At 40.5% G+C, this 19,665-nt stretch overlaps 1 protein-coding gene across 2 annotated transcripts in view; it reads left to right on the top strand.

Annotated features, from left to right (window-relative positions):
• DNAH5 (dynein axonemal heavy chain 5) overlaps positions 1 to 19,665 on the top strand; it is a 324,445-nt gene that overhangs the window by 254,546 nt on the left and 50,234 nt on the right. For both annotated transcript variants that reach the window (XM_027520119.1, XM_027520118.1), the window contains exons 62-68: positions 1,710 to 1,845; positions 2,828 to 3,144; positions 4,696 to 4,851; positions 6,770 to 6,952; positions 16,572 to 16,815; positions 17,802 to 17,916; positions 18,420 to 18,610. In XM_027520119.1, the coding sequence (XP_027375920.1) occupies positions 1,710 to 1,845; positions 2,828 to 3,144; positions 4,696 to 4,851; positions 6,770 to 6,952; positions 16,572 to 16,815; positions 17,802 to 17,916; positions 18,420 to 18,610 (1,342 nt within the window). The remainder of the gene's footprint in view (positions 1 to 1,709; positions 1,846 to 2,827; positions 3,145 to 4,695; positions 4,852 to 6,769; positions 6,953 to 16,571; positions 16,816 to 17,801; positions 17,917 to 18,419; positions 18,611 to 19,665) is intronic.

Raw genomic sequence — 19,665 nt, forward strand, 5'->3', positions numbered from 1 at the left:
GGCATGGCATCCCACACCAGTATTCTTGCTTGAAGAATCCCACGGACAGAGGAGCCTGGAGGGCAAACAGTTGGACACAACTGAGTGACTAAACAACAATAACAAGAAAACAATGATGTCATATGATACTTCCAGCTGACATCTTTTGTTTTGGGGAGATACAAACAAATATGGATGGTGTACAGGTGTGGGTGCACCTCTCAGCTGGGCTTTTGGGTTTTCTGCATTAACTCTAGTGGGAAGGAAAACTGAGCAGACTAGAACAAACTGGAACAAGTATCTTGTTTCTGAAAAACACTGTATTATGCTATTATTACAAAAGCAATTTGTGTTTCTTTATAGAAAATACACATAGGTAACCCTGGTGATAAAGCCTAAAAATATCTTGCTCTTCATTATTTTGTATCTACACATATGCCTGATTTACATATATTTTAAATTCATGTAAAACTGTAACAGATCATTCAGTACATACTGCTTTATAAATGAAATTTAACTAATGATTATTTTTCATAATGATTATATTTTAATGGCTTTAGAGTATTCTTATTCACAATATACCATAAAGTATATAAATAATCCTCTATTGTTAGACATTTAGCATATGTGTATGACATATATATTATATAAATATGTGTGAATATTATATGAACTCCCAGTGACTTGTCATATAGCTAAATCTTTATCCATATCCATTATTGTTTCATAAATATACATTTTTACAGGTAGAATTAACAGCTGTCTCTTCAATATTGAGAAACTGAACCATTTGCTTTTTTTTCCCTTAAAATTTTTTTAAAGAATTTTTATAGTGTTGTGTTGGTTTCTGCCATTTAACGTCACAAATCAGCCATAATTACATATACGGAGCCATTTGTTTTTAAGAACAAAGCTCTGAGGGGCAACAGTGTGTGTTGCTGTGAAGTCACTTCAGTTGTGTCCGACTCTCTGTGACCCCCATGGACTGTAGCCCACCAGGCTCCTCTGTCCATAGGATTTTCTAGGCAGGAATACTGGAGTGGGGTGCCGTTTCCTTTTCCCGGGGATCCTCCTGACCCAGGGTTTGAATCCAGGTCTCCTGTTTGGCAGGCCGACTCTTTACCACTGAGCCCCCTGGGAAGCCCAACAGTGTGTGGAAGTCTAGTTAGAGGTCTTTTATTGACACAAGAGCAACAGGTAGGGGGCTGCTGAGTTAATGCGGCTGGAATTTGTGAATGAGCTTCAGAACTCCACAACCTCAAGACAATCTAGAGTTTCACCTGAAATCAAAGGAGATATGGAGTTAGACAAAGCAATAGTGATGCTAGAACTTTAACATGCGAACCATCATTTCTCGTTTTAAAGTGGGGATATGCGTGTCTTTACATTTTGCTGTGCTCTGTGATATTAGCATGTGTGCGTATATTTTATTTGTAATTTTTGATAGGAAAATCATCAATGATGCAAATTTTCATTATATCTCAGTTTATGAAAATCTGGGGAGGGTCTTCCCATTGGCTTAGGACCCCTCCTGAGGAATCCCTCTATGTTCCATAAATAGGGCTTAACACGGGCTGGACTGACCCAGACACATAGAAACGGAAGTTAATGCTTCCTGTGAAATAAATGGCTCACGTTTCTCACAAAGGCGTATAACATATAACGTTTTAGAATTATGTTTTTGAGCTGCAGGCTCTATTTTTCTGAAAAAAGGCTTTCTTCTTGTTTAGACCTTGCTTGAAGATGCAGAGAGGTGCAGACATAAGATGCAGGCTGCTTCTGCACTGATCGGAGGCTTGGCAGGAGAAAAAGAAAGATGGACAGAGCAAAGTAAAGAGTTTGCAGCACAAACTAAAAGACTTGTAGGTATGTAAGTCCCTTTATTAGCTTCCCAGGTGGCTCAGCAGTAAAGAATCCACCTTCGATGCAGGAGACTCAGTTTTGATCCCTGGGTTGGGAAGATCTCCTCGAGGAGGAAATGACAACCCACTCCAGTATTTTTGCCTGAAGAATGCCATGGGCAGAGGAGCCTGGCAGGCTACACAGTCCATGGAGTTGCAGAGTCGGACAGGACTGAGTGATTAAGCACACACACACAAATCCCTTTATTAATGGGATTATGTGTTGACTGTGATAGGGAGTGAGCAGACTTAAGCTTTAATCAGAATATACATCAACACTCCATTACTTCAAATTCCTCTGTGCGTGTGTGTGTGCACCCAGCTGTTTCAAAAGGATGAGTGTTGGTCTGGCATTTAGGCAACCTGTCTTAGATAATGTGTTAGTCACTCAGTCATGTCCGGCTCTTTACAACTCCATGAACTGTAACCCACCAGGCTCCTCTGTCCATGAAATTCTCTAGGCAAGAATACTGTGAGTTGCCATTTCCTTCCCAGGGGAATCTTCCTTACTCAGAGACTGAACCTGGGTCTCCTGCATTGCAGGCAGATTTTTTACTGTCTGAGCCACCATGGAGGCCCATTCATGACCTTTAAACTCTTATTATCAGGTCATTTTTGAATTTTCCTATGAGTGAATGACCATATAGATCAAGGTCATTTAGAATGGAGGCTGTGTCTTCTGAGGTTAGAAGTCATCCTCTCATATTCAGTAAGATCAACATAATCCAGTGCTTGACTATCAGCAGTTATTACTTGTGGGCCATGTGGACTCTTTTCACAGTGAACTGAACTACTGCTTATTCACAAGACACAGCAACTTGTGGTTGCAATTTGGTTTCTGAAATTTAATTCAAAAGAATGATTGTCTTTTTTTTTGCCACTTATATTCTGCAGAATTACAAGGCTGTTCATAAAGTGTTTCACTGGTGTTTTGTTTTTTGTTTTAGGGGATGTGTTGTTGGCTACAGCTTTTCTATCTTATTCTGGTCCCTTTAATCAAGAATTTCGCAATCTGCTGTTAAATGACTGGCAGAAGGAAATGAAAGCCCGGGAAATTCCATTTGGAGACAATCTAAACCTCAATGAGATGTTGATTGATGCTCCTACCATTAGTGAGTGGAACCTCCAAGGCCTGCCCAATGATGACCTGTCTGTTCAGAATGGAATTATTGTCACAAAAGCATCTCGCTATCCTTTGCTAATTGACCCACAGACTCAAGGCAAGATCTGGATTAAAAATAAAGAAAACCAGAATGAACTCCAGGTAATCTTTGTTTGAATATAAATGGGCTTCCCTGGTGGCTCATAACCTAAAGAATCTGCCTGCAGTGCAGGAGACCTAGATCGAACCCTGGGTTGGAAAGATCCCCTGCAGGAGGGCAGGGCAACCCACTCCAGTATTCTTGCCTAGAGAGTCCCATGGACAGAGGAGCCTGGTGGGCTACAGTCCATTGAGTCACAAGAGTCGGGCATAACTGAGCTACTAAGCACACGCATGAAACGTGCTACTAAGCAATTTCATTGCCCCAGGTCAACAGTATCTGAGAATTATTTCATATTTAGTATAAACAGTATCTGAGAATTATTTCATATTTCATATTTGTTATTAACATTTAGATATTAATATTTATAAAAGAGTGTCTAAAAATTGCATTATTTGGATTCTTGTTTATCTCTCCTAATGCTGTCCATTAAAGGGTTCAGACTCCCTTCTGTTAGGGCCTAAGGCTCTCCTTGATAAACAGAGCAGGGCAGAGCTATGTCACACTAGGTGTGCGGCAAATAAAGACACTCTATAGTTATTCCATGATTATTTGTCACAAATGTGGTGGTAGTGGGGAAAGGCAGTATTGTCACACAGAGCTTTTACCTGCTTCCTAGTAAAAGGAAATGATGCCGTCAAATGCTCTGGAGATTCTTTAGAAAACTGAAAATAGAGCTACCATATGATCCTACAATCCCACTCTTGGGCATATATCTGGGGAAAACCATAATTCAAAAAGATACATACATTCCAGTGTTCATAGCACTACTTACAATAGCCCAGGCATGGAAGCAACCTAAATGTCCATGGAGAAATGGATAGAGAAGGTATGGTATATTTGTACAATGGAATATTACTCAGCCATACAGAAGAATGAAGTAGTATCTTTCACAGCAACAGGGATGGACCTAGAGATTATCATACAAAGTGAAGTAAGCTAGACAAAGACAAATATTATATGTCACTTATATGTATTAGTAGAATCTTAAAAAATGATATAAACAAACTTATATACAAAATATAAATAGAGCCACAGACATAGAAAACAAACTTACGGTTACCAAAGGGGAAAGGTGATGGAGGAGGGATAAATTAGAAGTTTAGGATTAACATAAATGCACTACTATATATAAAATAGATAACCAACAAGGACTTCCTGTGTAGCACAGGGAACTTTTTCTATATTTTGTGACAGTCTGAAAAAAATATTTACAGCTGAATCACTTTGCTGTACACCTGAAACTAACACAATATTGTAAATCAACCCTTAGTGCCTTTTAGTGCTGTTTGCTCATTTGTGTCCGACTCTTTATGACCTCATGGACTATAGCCCACCAGGCTCTTCTGTCCGTGGAATTTTCCAGGCAAGAATCCTGGAGTGGCTTGCCATTTCCTCCTCTAGGGGATCGTCTCAACCCAGGGATTGAAGCTGTGTCTCCTGTGTCTCCTGCACTGCAGGCAGATTCTTTACCCATGGAACCCCTTCAATTAAATGAATAAAGATAAGGAAATGATGATTTGCTAAGCTAAAGAATGTGATGTTTTTTCCAGATCACATCTCTAAATCACAAGTACTTCAGAAACCACCTGGAGGACAGTCTTTCTCTCGGAAGACCCTTGCTTATCGAAGATGTTGGGGAGGAACTAGATCCAGCCCTGGATAATGTTTTGGAGAGAAACTTCATTAAGACTGGATCTACCTTTAAGGTAGGTTAAACCTGCCAATGACAGTGTGCAGAGCAATTTCCACGAGGCCAGGTCAGTGTGACAGAGGTCACAGTTTCTCATTAAACATCAACTCAGATTCAAGTCTGGGGCAGGAGGCATTTGCTTTTCTCTTCCACCTTCCTGAGTTAGGATCAAGAGTAGCCTTTTTAGGAACATCTACTTCACTTGTATCATGAAGCCTGACTCCATTCTGATGTTAGACTTTGCATGGCTTTCAAGCCCCATCATGCCCTCTCCCGTGTCATCCCAAATCTGGGCAAGCTGATGAGAAAACGTGGCTCTGCTCTCTTTTGGTGAAAGTGAAAGTCACTGTTTTCAGTGACTATGAAGTGCATGGAATCTATACAGTCCATGGAATCCTCCAGGCCAGAATACTGGAGTGGGTAGCCTTTCTCTTCTCCAGGGGATCTTCCCAACCAGGGATTGAACTCAGATCTCCCACAGTGTAGGCGAATTCTTCACCAGCTGAGCCACAGTGGGAAATCCAAACCGTGCAACTCCCTGTTCATGACCATATCTGGGAATCCTCATCCTAGTCGCATCCCATGATCTCCGTAAAACCCTAAAACACCTGCCCCTCTCTTCTCTCTCAACTGATTTTTCTTTGGACCTGTTTGGCAGCCTACCCTGAATCTCCAGAAATTCTCATGTGAATAATAAACCTTTTCATATCTTTTTGGTACATGACTGATGTCATCAGTCTTGAATCCATCTCACTTCTGCAGTATGATCACAACCGTTTTGGTGATAAATTCTATGTGCATGCGTGCTCAGTCGCTTCAGTCTTGTCTGACTCTTTGCAACCCCATGGACTGTAGCTGGCCAGGCTCCTCTGTCCATGGGATTCTCCAGGCAAGAATACAGGAATGGGTTGCCATGCCCTCCTCCAGGGGATATTTCCAACCCATGGATCAAACCATGTCACTTGTGGCTCCTGCATGGCAGACAGATTCTTTACTGCTGAGCCACCACGGAAGCCCATGGAATAAATTCAATATTTATTTATTTATAGTTGTATTAATTTGTTTAGTTTTGGCTGTCCTGGATCTTCGTTGCTGCCTGGGCTTTTCTCTCAGTGCGGTGAGTGGGGGCTACTCTCTAGCTGCAGTGCATGGACTTCTCGTTGTGGTGGCTTCTCTTGTTGCAGAGCATGGGCTCTAGGGTGCTCAGGCTTCAGCAGTTGTGACACTGGGCTTTGTAGTTGCAGTTCTCGGGCTCTAGAGCACAAGCTCTGTAGTTGTGGCACATGGACTTAGTTACTCCTTGGCATGTGGGGTCTTCTTGGATCAGGGATCCAACCTGTGTCTCCAGCATTGGCTGCTGCTGCTGCTGCTAAGTCGCTTCAGTTGTGTCCGACTCTGTGTGACCCTATAGACGGCAGCTCACCAGGCTCCCCTGTCCCTGGGATTCTCCATTGGCAGGTGGATTCTTTACTACTGAGCCATCAGGGGAGCCCCAATTTCTATTTTTATTGGATGATGTATGTTGAATGGCATCACTAACTCAATGGACGTTAGTTTGAGCAGGATCCAGGATATGGTGAAGTACAGGGAAGCCTGGCGTGCTGCAGTCCATGGGGTTGCAAAGAGTCGGACGTGACTGAGCAACTGAACAACAACCAAAAAATGTTGGATAACTTCCTTTCCTCCCTCCTTCCCTTCTTCCCTTACCCCTTCCCTCTCTTTCTCCCTTCCTCTTTCCTCTCTTATTTTTGTCCTTCTTTCTTTTCATCCTAGTGGCCTGAAGCCCTCTGAATGCCTAATGAACATTTCTTTTTAAGTATACACATGATCTCCAGGTGTATAGTGGTTTAAAGCAATACTAGATTCTAAGCAAAAGAACACACAGTAAGGTATATCTGGGTTTTATTACTTTTAACTTTCTTTTTATAACAAAGGTGAAAGTCGGTGACAAAGAAATAGATGTGATGGATGGCTTCAGACTCTACATCACCACCAAGCTGCCCAATCCAGCCTATACCCCTGAAATAAGTGCTCGGACCTCCATCATTGACTTCACAGTCACTATGAAAGGTCTCGAGGACCAGTTACTGGGGAGAGTCATTCTCACAGAGAAGCAGGTAAGTAAAGTATGCAACAGAGTAAAGTATGCAACCCCACCAGGGCTTCCCTGGTGGCTCAGACGGTAAAGAATCTGCCTGCAATGTGGGAAACCTGGGTTCTATCCCTGGGTTGGGAAGATCCCCTGGAGGAGGGCATGGTAACTCACTCCAGTATTCTTGCCTGGAGAACCCCCATGGACAGGAGGAGCCTGGCGGGCTACAGTCCATGGGGTCACAATGAGTCGGGCATGACTGAGCAACTAAACAAAACGCAGAGTGTGGCCCTTCCCCTTTCTGCATCGCATTATGATTCTTTCATTGACAAAAATAAGATGATGAACATCGTGATGGGGTTGAGTCTCCCCTTTTAATTCCTGTGTTTCTTCCATTATTCATTTTCAAGTGTCTTTAATAACAAGTAACCAATTATCTATCCAGTACATTGCATCTGTATCACATAAATAACATATATCATCAATTAATTTTATATAGGGGAATGATGTAACTATGAGAATATCTGTCTCATTTTCAGCATCACAGTTCTGGTTTTACACTCCTTAAATTTCCTGAAGTTTGTTCTGTTCCTGGTTCTAGTCACCTGTTGAATTTTAGCTTTCTAGTATATGTCTGGGGTTTCCCAGGGGGCACAGTGGTAAAGAATCCACCTGCTGATGCAGGAGATACGGGTTTGATCCCTGGGTCAGGAGGATCCCCTGGAGGAGGAAATGGTGACCCAGTCCAGTATTCTTGCCTGGAGAATTCCATGGACAGAGGAGTCTCGAGGGCTGCAGTCCACACGGTTGCAAAGAATCAGGCACGACTGACCACACATACACACGTGCACACACACAGTATACGTCTAAGTTTTTATTTCATTTGATTCATTATTATGCTTTTGGAATATAAAACTGGGACATTGGAACAGGTAGCACAGCATTGCCAATTCTAATTTGTTATCCAAGAGCGCTTGCCGTATCTTGCAAGAAGGCAAGTTTGTTACCCTAGATTTCACTGTGGAACTTGTGAAGGCTACTGGCTTCATTTCACTCTAAGCATAATTCTGTGTCTGTTTTCTCTCAATGAGAAATGGCCAACAATTTATAAACTTACTTGTTTTGAATCAGCATTTTCTCCAGGGAACATTTGAGCTGTAAGGAAAGAAATCTGGAGGGTTTTAATGGGACTCTGTCGACGAAGCTGTGTGAACTCTGAAAGTTGCTATTGATTTTCTTCTTGAGTTCGATATCCATGAGGAGTTCAGTTTAATTTATGCCCCCCATCCACACTGACCTGAAGATTTATTTAGGTTAAAACTATTGGCAAAATCTTTGGAATCTGCCCCTCCCTTTCTTTATTACCTCTTCTCTATGTCTCACCATGCATGCTCCTCTGAGCCCTTCCTTGCATTTATATTTCTCTCTCTCTCCTTCCCCTCCTCCTTTTCTATGAATCTTCTCTATTTATTTTAAAAATCCCTGGTGGCTCAGACAGTAAGCAATCTGCCTTCAATGCAGGAGAACAAAGATTCAATCCCTGGGTTGGGAAGATCTCCTGAAGGAGGAAATGGTAACCCATTCCAGTATTCTAGCCTGGGAAATCCATGGACAGAGGCATCTGGTTGGCTACAGTTAAATGCCGTCACAGAGAATCAGATGCAACTGAGTGACTTAACACTTTGAATTTCACTTTTCTGTTTATTTTTAATTTATGGTACACAGATCATAGAGTTATGTAGTTGGAAGTTGCATTAAGAGGGTTTAATCCAGTTTCATCAATTCACATGGTTGGTGACCTCCATGTGGTAGAAACTGATGCTAGAGTTCCTACCACAGACTGGAATAACAGCCTTCCAAATATGTAGTTGTTTATTTTTGGAGTCTCAGTCGAGATGGTTGAAGTAGTTTAGTGCTGACGCAGCCTCACTTCAGAAAGGACTAGGATTCTTAATCAACAACAAGGCCTGTGGAACCTGGGCATCCTTGAGGGTCTTCAGGATAATATTAATTGCCTGTATCTGTCTGTCTGTCTAACTATCTACTTACCTACCTACCTCTCTTCCTTCCTTCCTCCCATTCTTTCTTATTTCCATTCTTTCTTCCTTCCTTTAATTTTTATAGGAGTATAGTTGCTTTACGGGCTTTCCTGATGGCTCAGTGGTAAAGAATCCATCTGTCCATTCAGGAGATGCAGGTTCGATCCCTGGGTCAGGCAGATGCCCTGGAGAAGGAAATGGCAACCCACTCTAGTATTCTTGCCTGGAAAATTCCATGGACAGAGAAGCCTGGTGGGCTACAGTCAGAAAGAGTTGGACATGACTAAGCAACTGAGCACACATATACATAAACATATACATATATCCCCTCTCTTTTGGATTCCCTTCCCATTCAGGTCACCACAGAGCGCTGAAGAGAATTCCCTGTGCTCTGTAGTAGGGTCTCGCTGCTGCTGGTGCTGTCGCATCAGTCGTGTCTGACTCTGTGCGACCCCATAGATGGCAGCCCACCAGGCTCCCTGGTCCCTGGGATTCTCCAGGCAAAAATACTGGAGTGGGTTGCCATTTCCTTCTCCAATGCATGAAAGTGAAAAGTGAAAGTGAAGTCGCTCAGTCGTGTCCGACTCTTAGCGACCCCATGGACTGCAGCCTACCAGGCTCCTCCATCCATGGGATTTTCCAGGCAAGAGTACTGGGGTGCCATTGCCTTCTCTGAGGGTCTTGTTAGTTGTCTGTTTTATACACAGGCTCTACTTTTACCTGTGGTGTTGGCTTCAGGAGGTTAAGGATCTTTGATGGCACTTTGAATAATATCCTTGTCCTTAACTTTCTTTCTGTTCAGCTGAGATGAATGCAGTCTCCTTGGGAAAAAAATAATTTGTTTTCCCAGATTTTTAGTTGCAACAAAACAACTCCAGGACTGAGTCATTAATTGTGGCAGCAGAGGTTTAAAATGAAGGAGCACGTTAACTCATTGAAAGACTTTGAACAGTCTTGGAAAGCCAGTAAGGATCCCAGGCTAGACTTTTCCTTACTTCCTGGGAAAGCTGGAAGTGTCTTGACACTCATTCTCTTACCATCATCTCATTATCAGAGTTCATTCCTGGCTCACAGTAAATGATTCTTACAGAAGTGTGGTCAGAGTAATGTGATACTCTTTCTGTTATAATAACAGAGGGCCATCTTACCCTGAACCACAGTATAATACAACGTGTAATTGCTATTTTCTTTTCTCTAAAGCAAAGTCTTATGCAAGAAGTGAGCTTCATGTTGCTATTGTTCACTCAGTCATGTCCAAATCTTTGTGACCCCGTGGACTGTAGCATGCCAGGCTTCCCTGTCCTTCACTAACTCTTGGAGTTTCCTCAGACTCATAATCCATTGAGTCAGTGATGCCATCCAACCATCTCATCCTCTGTTGCCCCCTTCTCCTCTTGCCTTCAACCTTTCCCAGCATCAGGATGTTTTCCAATGAGCCATCTCTTTGCATCAGGTGGCCAAAGTATTGGAGCTTCAGCATCAGTCTTTGCAGTGAATATTCATGGTTGATTTCCTTTAGATTGACTGGTTTTATCTCCTTGCTGTCCAAAGGACTCTCAAGAGTCTTCTACAGCACCACAGTTTGAAAGCATCAGTTCTTCAGCTCTGAGCTGCTGGACTTAATTGTGCTGGATTTTAAGTAGCCTGCTTTCTGCCTGAAGCCTTTCCTTTTGCAGCATCTGTTCTGCCCACTGTGCCCCTGAACCTGCTCACTCTGCTAAATCTTTGCAGCCTGGGCAAGTGGGTCTAAGTTGATCTCCAGTACTTTCAGGGAATTTTTTATCATCTAGTGACTCAGTTGATAAGAGCTTATGTCTGTGCCTATTTAAATTATTTCTTTGACTTTAGCAACAATGCAGTCTCTTTTACAGTGATCACTTTTTGAATGATTGTAAAAATATCAATATTAAATGCTATTGAGCCAAGGAGGGGGCTATTGGAAGTTAAGAAAATCCCATAGGTATGAGGTTGATGTTGGAAAGCATCTAAGAAATTCCCTAAATGTGGGGAAACATTGAAACCAGTGGTAAACTTCTTCAGTCAGGATGAGTTATGCCTTTACTGTTCTGTTGATCCTTCTGGTGAAGGGAGGCTTGGAACAGTACCTTAGGATGCAAGGGAAAGGCTACTTGTCTTTGAGTCCATAAATTCACCAGCTGTCCAGTGTTCTGGGAATACAGGCAGTGAGGAGGAGTCTTATTATCACGCAGGATCTGGTCTCACGAATGCTCTGCTGTCCAGCCTATCAGACCCTCAGGTTTGTTTACTTAAGAAACAAATGGAAACCATAGAGCATATGAATGGAAGGAAGGCAGATTTTTAAGCAACTTTATGATTTTCTCTGTGCTTCAAGGAAGTCTTTTGAAATGCATGGGCTGTCCAAGTTCACATCAAAGTCCTGTATAATTGTTGATCCGATGTTGTTCTTGTAAGTAGATTTAGACAGCTTCCTGTTGTCACCAGAAGGTGATGTATTGAGACCTTTTTAAACAGGCAGCAAACCAGTAGCCCTCCAGAAACTTTCCTTTAAAGAAACCCATTCTCTTAGGGTCTCTCTCATCTTGATCCTAGAGGATAAGACAGAAACTGAAAGAGAACTATATACTCCTTGGAGAGAAATATTCATATCAGTTAACAACCTCTACTGGCCATAAAATGCAAAGCCTCAAGGGTCATCATTGTTCAGAATTTCAGATGAGCAAACAGGTGTGTGATTTAATTCTTTTGGACGTAGAAGGACCTGAACTTGGTGGAACTGACATGAAAAATAACTTAATAAAGACACTAAATAGACATTGTTATTGCCAGCTCATTTGATGGAGAAACAAATAAATCTGAGTTCAGTTGTTTAATCTTTCATTTTAATTACTAGTGCAAGGTACAGAGAGAAGAATCTTTGGGAATGAAAGCCTGAGTGATACCTTAAAATGAGAACTGTGAAGGCTGCCACCTATTTCCTTTGATTGTTTCTAAAACTCTGGTGATAGATGAATTTTATGTCCACAAAGAATTTTTGTTTTCATTTGTACCTTCATTGAGCCACTCAATTAAAAAAAATATTTATTTATTATTTTTGGCAATGCTGGATCTTTGTTGCTGCATGGGCTCTTCTCTAGTTGCGGCAGGTGGGGGCTGCTCTCTAGTTGCAGTGCTCAGGCTTCTCACTTTGATGGCTTCTCTTGATGTGGAACACGGGCTCTAGGGTACACGGGTTTCAGTTGTTGCGGTGTGTGGGGTCTGTAGTTGTAGCTCCTGGGCTCTAGAGCACAGGCTCAATAGTTTTGGCACATGGACTTGGTTGCTGCACGGCATATGGGATCTTCTCGAGTCAGGGATTTGAACCCGTGTCTCCTGCACTGACAGATTCTTTACGACTGAGCCACCAGGGAAGCCCCTAAGCCACTTAAGTTTTGATCATTTAATTAATTAATAGTACATTTCCTGAACTTGCGCTGAATCACTACTGTACTTTCTTACTCAATTTGGGAATCCTTTTCACATTATCACAGTTTACATAACATTTTTTGTTTTAGCCTTAATATAAAGAATACATCCCGTGGAGAAGGGAATCTTCCTGATTCAGGGATCGGGCTCAGGCCTCCTGCATTGCAGGCAGTTTCTTTACCATTTGAGCCACCAGGGAAGCCCTCATCAATATAAAGAATACTAACACAAATGTTTACTATTCTCTCTGTGTGTGTATCTGTTGTCTGTCTGTCTGTCTGTGTGTTAAGAGATAATCCCTTTGTTGGGAAAAATGCTTATAGACAAAATTATTTTGCTTAATTCTCCCCTACATATTAATTTGAAGAAGAACAGTATTTGGAAATAAAGTTGTAGTTCAACAGAACTGTGTTAACATCAATCATACAAATGAAAATATGCCTAAAACTTTATCCCAAAGTAGGTTTTCCACTGAAAAATCTCATGGAAAGCAAACAGCAATTCTTCTGTTTTTTCAGAGATATCTTTCCTTGTCCTCTATTGTTCTAGTCTAATGTTTGGCAACTGGGGTGGTATTTATTTATTTTTTAAATTTAACTTTATAGTGAATAGTTTGATTTTGTAATTCCAAATATTACTTTTCGTTGTAGTATTTACTTTAAAGTAGATTATTTCATCAGTATCGAACTATGGGGGGAAATGTACTTCTTAGCCTTATATTAATCCTTTGGGAAGATAAGCATTACTTTAATTGACAATTTTATTTAATTAGTGTTGTTAATGATATTAAATAGAACACAACCATCTCAATAAAGTTTAAAGTTTACTTAACTCTTTAAAATCAGGGATGGAGTAATTTTGTACCTTATTGTATGTGTTACTAATAACTATGTTTATTAATAATGGTTTTCATAAGCAACATGGAGCATAATTTTAGTCTCAATCCCATAGTTCTCAAGGGGAGATGAGATTGGAAATGTAGATTGTAACAGGTTTTATAAACTATGTTGAAAATTTTGGACAAATAGTAAAGGGAAATCCCTCAATGACTTGGGGCAGAAAATGGGGTGATGACAGCAAAAGATCAGCAGGGAGACCAGTCATGGTTAGAGCAGTCCTCTAAGCAAAAATTAAAACCTAAATTATGGCAATTGCTGTGTAATTGGAAAAAAAAATGGGCAGAAGAAAAATTACTTTGTAGGAAGACTCAATAAGACTTGGTGTGTAATTGGAAAAAAAATGGGCAGAAGAAAAATTACTTTGTAGGAAGACTCAATAAGACTTGGTGCAGTTTTGGGATTTGATGGTCTGTCTCCAGCAGACAGGAATACATGAATCCTTAGCATTATAAGCGGAAGATTAGAATGTTCTCCTTTTTAAAATTCCCATTTCAACTACTTTACTATGCTTTTATGATATGTGACATTTGCAAATGTGATTTATTTTGTATTGACTTATTTTATTTTTAAATTACTGATTTCCAAATAAATGTTACACTGCATCTGAAAAATCCATGCTGGAAATGAATCAAGGGAGAGGGTGGAGGATAAGAGACATATTCTGAGCAGCTATTGTGATCTAGGCACTGGTTTCAGCTACTCTGCTGGTGATACCCGCACAATCTCTCTCTGAGCTGATTTATGTACATTTTGCAGATGAAGAAACTGAGGCATATAGACTTATGTAACATGGTGAAGGTCATGCAGTTAGTAAGTTCTGGGAGTTAGAACTGAAACAAGTCTTCTTGATGTAAAAATCCTCACTCTTCCCACTGCTTTGCTTTCCTTTTCTTACCTGTCTTCAGGCGAGGACTTTTAGAGTCCTCTAGGGACTTTTCTCTAGAGTCCTTACCTCTAGGGACTCAGAAATGATAATGAGAGTACATAAAATTTAGGAATATGGCAATAATAATATTTGAATTATTTCCATTTAATTTTATTATCACTTTATTTCCTAGTGTGACCATATTGCAAGTGCATTTATTGTAACTGTTTATGGAAATGATTTTTATAGTAGTCATTAAACGTCACTTGTTTGTACTAATTTCTACAGAAGCTCAAATTTGAGATTCTTATCTAGTGAATAAATGAATTAAAATGACTGGTAAGAAAGCTTTCAAATGTAACCAAATAGCATATGGAAGCAAAGATAAGTAAGTTTTAATTACACTGCTATATCTCAAAGAATTAAGAATAGATACAAGTTTGTTTAGTTAAGGAACATTTGTTTTGCTTAAGGAGAGAATTTTTCTTTTCTAGAATATCCTAGACCTAACTCACTGTGCTTAGAGCATGAGTTGGGAGTCTGGTAGGGTGCCAGCCACCTAATTGTTTAACCAATGGTGAATAACTAGCTGGACTGTAAAGCAGAGGCCAGTGCTCTTTGCTCTTTGTCTGTATGCATTTTCGTTATCAGGACCTTTATTTGTAATTTTATGGTTTTTGTTACAAAGGCAGAATTTTCATGTCTGTATTTCTGGCACTAAGACATGACTAGATTTTCTGGTAACTAACATGTTTCAGTTTATCGGTTTGAAAAAGGGGTAGAGTGATTAATCATTCATTCTGCAGTATTGAGAGCTGACCATATATGAGCATTGTACTAAGAGCTAGAGAACGTATCAATGAACTGAAAATTCCTTGGAGCATAACTATTAAGTAAATTGTGTGTTATATTATAAAGTAAATAGTCATGTCATTAGTGAATAGTCTCATTATGTTTTATATGTTTTCATATGATTCATCGCTGTGTATAACTTTAGATTTCTAGTTTTCTAGGTAGGATATAGAATCTACAAAACCTGCTGAGTCATTCTAGAATACCTAATTGAGTATGGACCTTTCTGAAGCCACTCTTCAACGTGAGCTTGGTACCACATGCCTGGTAGCTGGACCTGAACTGCTGACAGTGCTTTCCCATTCAAGGCACCTGCATTTAATCCTAGTTTTCCCAAATTGTATTTACACTCAAATGTGTATAGCTTCTTTAGTGATGCAACTAAGCGTAGGTAGGCACCTTGTCAATGGACACTATATTTAGAAAGGTCTTCAAGCAAACTTGCAGATGCATATTTTTCTCTTTAAATTTTATTTTAATTTTTGACATCTTATTCTTGGGTTTATCATTGATACAGATTGACTACTTAATTTTTATTAAAAAAATTTTTTTTGACCATACCACAAGGCATGTGGGATCATAGTTCCCCGACCAGGGATCAAACCCTTGTCCCCTGCAGTGGACGCGCATGCTCTCTACGGTTTTGAACCCCCAGGGAAGTCCTTCTTTGCAGATTTTAACTTCTATGTTCTCATCATCTTTTCCTTTTTTGATTCTTTCATTAACCTCCAGTTAGAATCACTCATGAAACAATTTGACTTTCATGTACGGGTTTGACCTGGTGCCTGAAGCATATTGTCTCTGGTTTTTCATGGCCATTTCCTCCTTCCTTCACCCTCACCAACCCCATCTTTTCTTTCCTTCTCTTTCACCGTCTCTCTTTCTCCAAACTCCCTATAAGGGAGAAATAGCCAATCAGGACAGTAATCTCCCAAAGCCATTTTCTCCCCAGCTTCCCATAAAGGTTTTTTGGGAAGGATTCAGAACTTCCCTTCTCTTTAAGAGAACAGCATCTTTCCTTTTCAAGTCAAGATGATTTTTCAATTTATATGTACCCACAGTAATAGCACAGTTTGCCTGCCTAACTTTTGGACACTTGCTTTTCACAGAGTTGGAACTATTTCAACAGGCAAGTTGAAAATAAATTCATTCAAATGACAATAGAGCTCTTTTAAGCAAGAAACTAAGCAGAGATACATGTATTTAATTTGAGCTGGATATGTTATAGTCAAACAAATTTCAGTTTCATCAAAACAGGAATAAATATGATCACAAAAGTCACTTAAAGCTGAGTTGACTTTAGGAAATAAATGGATGGCAAATTGTTAGCATTGGTAATATTTTTAGCACATTTTTATGTTGCTTGCCACCAATTCTTTCCTCTATGAATTCATCTCCTCTGATTTTGATGTCTGTATTTCCTGCAGTCAAACATGATAACTACAGTGCAGTAACTCGAGAGAGCCCAATAGGTAAACTTTTTAAAGGAATAGCTAAATGATAGTTGTTAATTAAGGAAGAAAATATATTTATGCAAATTAACAGGAATTGGAGAAAGAAAGAACTCATCTCATGGAAGATGTAACTGCAAACAAAAGGAAGATGAAGGAGCTGGAAGATAATTTGCTTTACCGTCTAACCAGCACTCAGGGGTCCCTGGTGGAAGACGAGAGTCTCATCCTTGTGTTGAGTAAGACAAAAAAGACAGCTGAGGAGGTGACACAGAAGCTGGAAATTTCAGCTGAGACAGAAATTCAAATTAACTCAGCCCGGGAGGAATATAGACCCGGTGAGTTTGGTAATGAAAGACAAATGTCACAGGAAAATGAAGCAAGAAATGAGAATTAGAGAAATCGAAGTAAGGATGTTATGAAAACGACTGTGCGATGTGGGGTGGCCATTTATGTTTTATGCCATTTCTTTAAATATTCAGCAAAATTGAGATGAAGAAATTTTATGATGGTATAAATTTTCTAAGCGCTTATAATTCATGTTATTGGCAAATTCCTTAAGGTTCCTGTGAACTTATTTTTAAACCAGAAAGTTAGGAGGAGAGCTTTCTGAGGACATCTGACTGCAAATTAGTGAAGTCTGAGTAATTCATGCTGCGTTTGTGGGCCATTTATTAGTTGTTTATCATTGGTAACAATAAGCCTGTATTTTGTTTGTAGTCTTCCTAATAGGAAGGTAGTTCTCATGGGAACTCTTCAGTCTTATCCATGAATCAACAAATCAGTGTTGTTTATGGGTTATAAAGGGAACCTGCTAAAAGAATTCAATTTCCGTTAGTTAATTTATCATGCCTTCTGGAAAAATAATGGAAACGATATCTACTGGTGGGCAGTCAGGAGCATCATCTCTGTGATGCCTTGGTTTGCCAACTTGAGGCCAGGGTTAGTCAGGGCTTCTTCATGGAGCTTAAGAACGAGGTCCTTACAGTGCCTATGCAATTTGCTGGGTGTTACAACCTGTGCTGTCCCACCAGTTGTCTTCTCTACCTATGAGAAAATGTAATAAAATGTATTTATAAGGGATCTAGAGATTCTACAATGGAAAATATTACTTAATGAGGGCAAACAGCAGACTACTTGTACAGAGCTTATAAAGAAGAATTAAATGTATATGATGACATTGCTCTAGATGCCCATTGCTGGAAGATAGTCATTGCTAAGACTATGAACGTTGTTGTTTTCCTTTAGCATTCAGACTGATCTGTGCTCGGGTCATTTGTTGTCCACCCTCATCGCAAGTGCAACCTTGGTCTTTGTCTTTCAGTTGCCACCCGGGGTAGCATCCTCTACTTTCTCATCACGGAGATGCGCTTGGTTAATGAGATGTATCAGACTTCGCTCCGCCAGTTTCTTGGCTTGTTTGACCTTTCCTTGGCCAGGTACGTCTGGACTCAGGAAGCCAAGCTGAATTCGGTATCTGTGGGATAGAATGATGATATTATGTTGATAACTGCCCCCCCCCCCCCGCCTTTGCTACTAAGCATCTTCTTTTTTTTTAATCTAAATTGAGCGTAATTACCAGTATGTTAACAAATTATTCTCATTTGTTATTTTATGCTCAGAGAAAGTTCTACCAACTATTCATCCATTGATTGATTCCTTTGGGTTCACGAGTTTCTACTTAACAAGAAAATTCCCCAGATGTTGTTGTGAGTGATAATGTTTGGCGGGTAAAATTTTATTCAGACGATGTGAAGGATTCTCTTATGTTATTTCATGTTGAGAGAATGCTTGTTATTTCAGATTTAGGAGGCTTACTAATGATGCATATAAAATAAGAATTGGTCCTCCAGAGCTACTTGTTTTCCATGAAAGACGTTGTTTTTAAGAACAATTGAAAAGGGCAGTGGGCTAAACCTGATTTAAATGCTGTCTCCTCCAGGTCTGTCAAGAGCCCAATTACAAGCAAGAGGATCGCTAATATCATTGAGCACATGACCTATGAGGTTTTTAAGTACACAGCCCGGGGGTTGTATGAGGAGCACAAATTCCTGTTCACGCTGCTGCTTACCCTGAAGATTGACATCCAGAGGAACCGAGTCAAGCATGAAGAGTTTCTCACCCTTATTAAAGGTCAGTATAAGACTAGAAAGCATTGTGAAGTTGTACGAATTATTGTGAGGGTCGTATGTGTGTTTTAGTTGTAGTTTCCTTGCATTTCATTAAAGATCACACTTATGAGAAATATTTTATTTGTTCATTTATTGCATGAAATTAAAAAAAATTTATTTATTGTATTTAAAAAATATATCAGTTTAATTCAGTTCAGTCACTCAGTCGTGTCCGATTCTTTGCAACCCCATGAATTGCAGCACGCCAGGCCTCCCTGTCCATCACCAACTCCCAGAGTTCACCCAAACTCATGTGCATCGAGTCGGTGATGCCATCCAGTCATCTCATCCTCTGTCGTCCTCTTCTTCTACTGCCCCCAATCCCTCCCAGCATCAGAGTCTTTTCCAGTGAGTCAGCTCTTCGCATGAGGTGGTCAAAGTATTGGAGTTTCAGCTTTAGCATCAGTCCTTCCAAAGAACACCCAGGACTGGTCTCCCTTAGAATGGACTGGTTGGATCTCCTTGCAGTCCAAGGGACTCTCAAGAGTCTTCTCCAACACCACAGTTCAAAAGCATCAATTCTTTGGTGTTCAGCTTTCTTCACAGTCCAACTTTCACATCCATACATGACCACTGGAAAAACCATAGCCTTGACTAGATATAATTTGTGCTGGGTCTTTGTTGCTCTAGGGACTTCTCTGTTGGCTCAGACGGTAAAGCGTCTTGTCTACAATGCGGGAGACCCGAGTTCGATCCCTGGGTTGGGAAAATCCCCTGGAGAAGGAAATGGCAACCCACTCCAGTACTCTTGCCTGGAGAATCCCATGGATAGAGGAGCCTGGTAGGCTACAGTCCATGAGGTTGCAAAGAATCGGACATGACTGAACGACTTCACTTTCATTTTGTTGCTCTGCATGGGCTTTCCCTAGTTGCAGGAAGCAGCGGCTACTCTTTGTTGTGGTGAGAAGGCTTCTCGTTATGACAGCCTCTCTTTTTGTGGAGAACAGGCTCTAGGTGCACGGGCTTCAGTAGCTGCAGCACATGAGTTCAGTGGCTGCAGCTTGCTGGCTCTAGGGC

The sequence above is a fragment of the Bos indicus x Bos taurus genome, chromosome 20 (assembly GCF_003369695.1).
Source record: "Bos indicus x Bos taurus breed Angus x Brahman F1 hybrid chromosome 20, Bos_hybrid_MaternalHap_v2.0, whole genome shotgun sequence".
Lineage (NCBI taxonomy): Eukaryota > Metazoa > Chordata > Mammalia > Artiodactyla > Bovidae > Bos > Bos indicus x Bos taurus.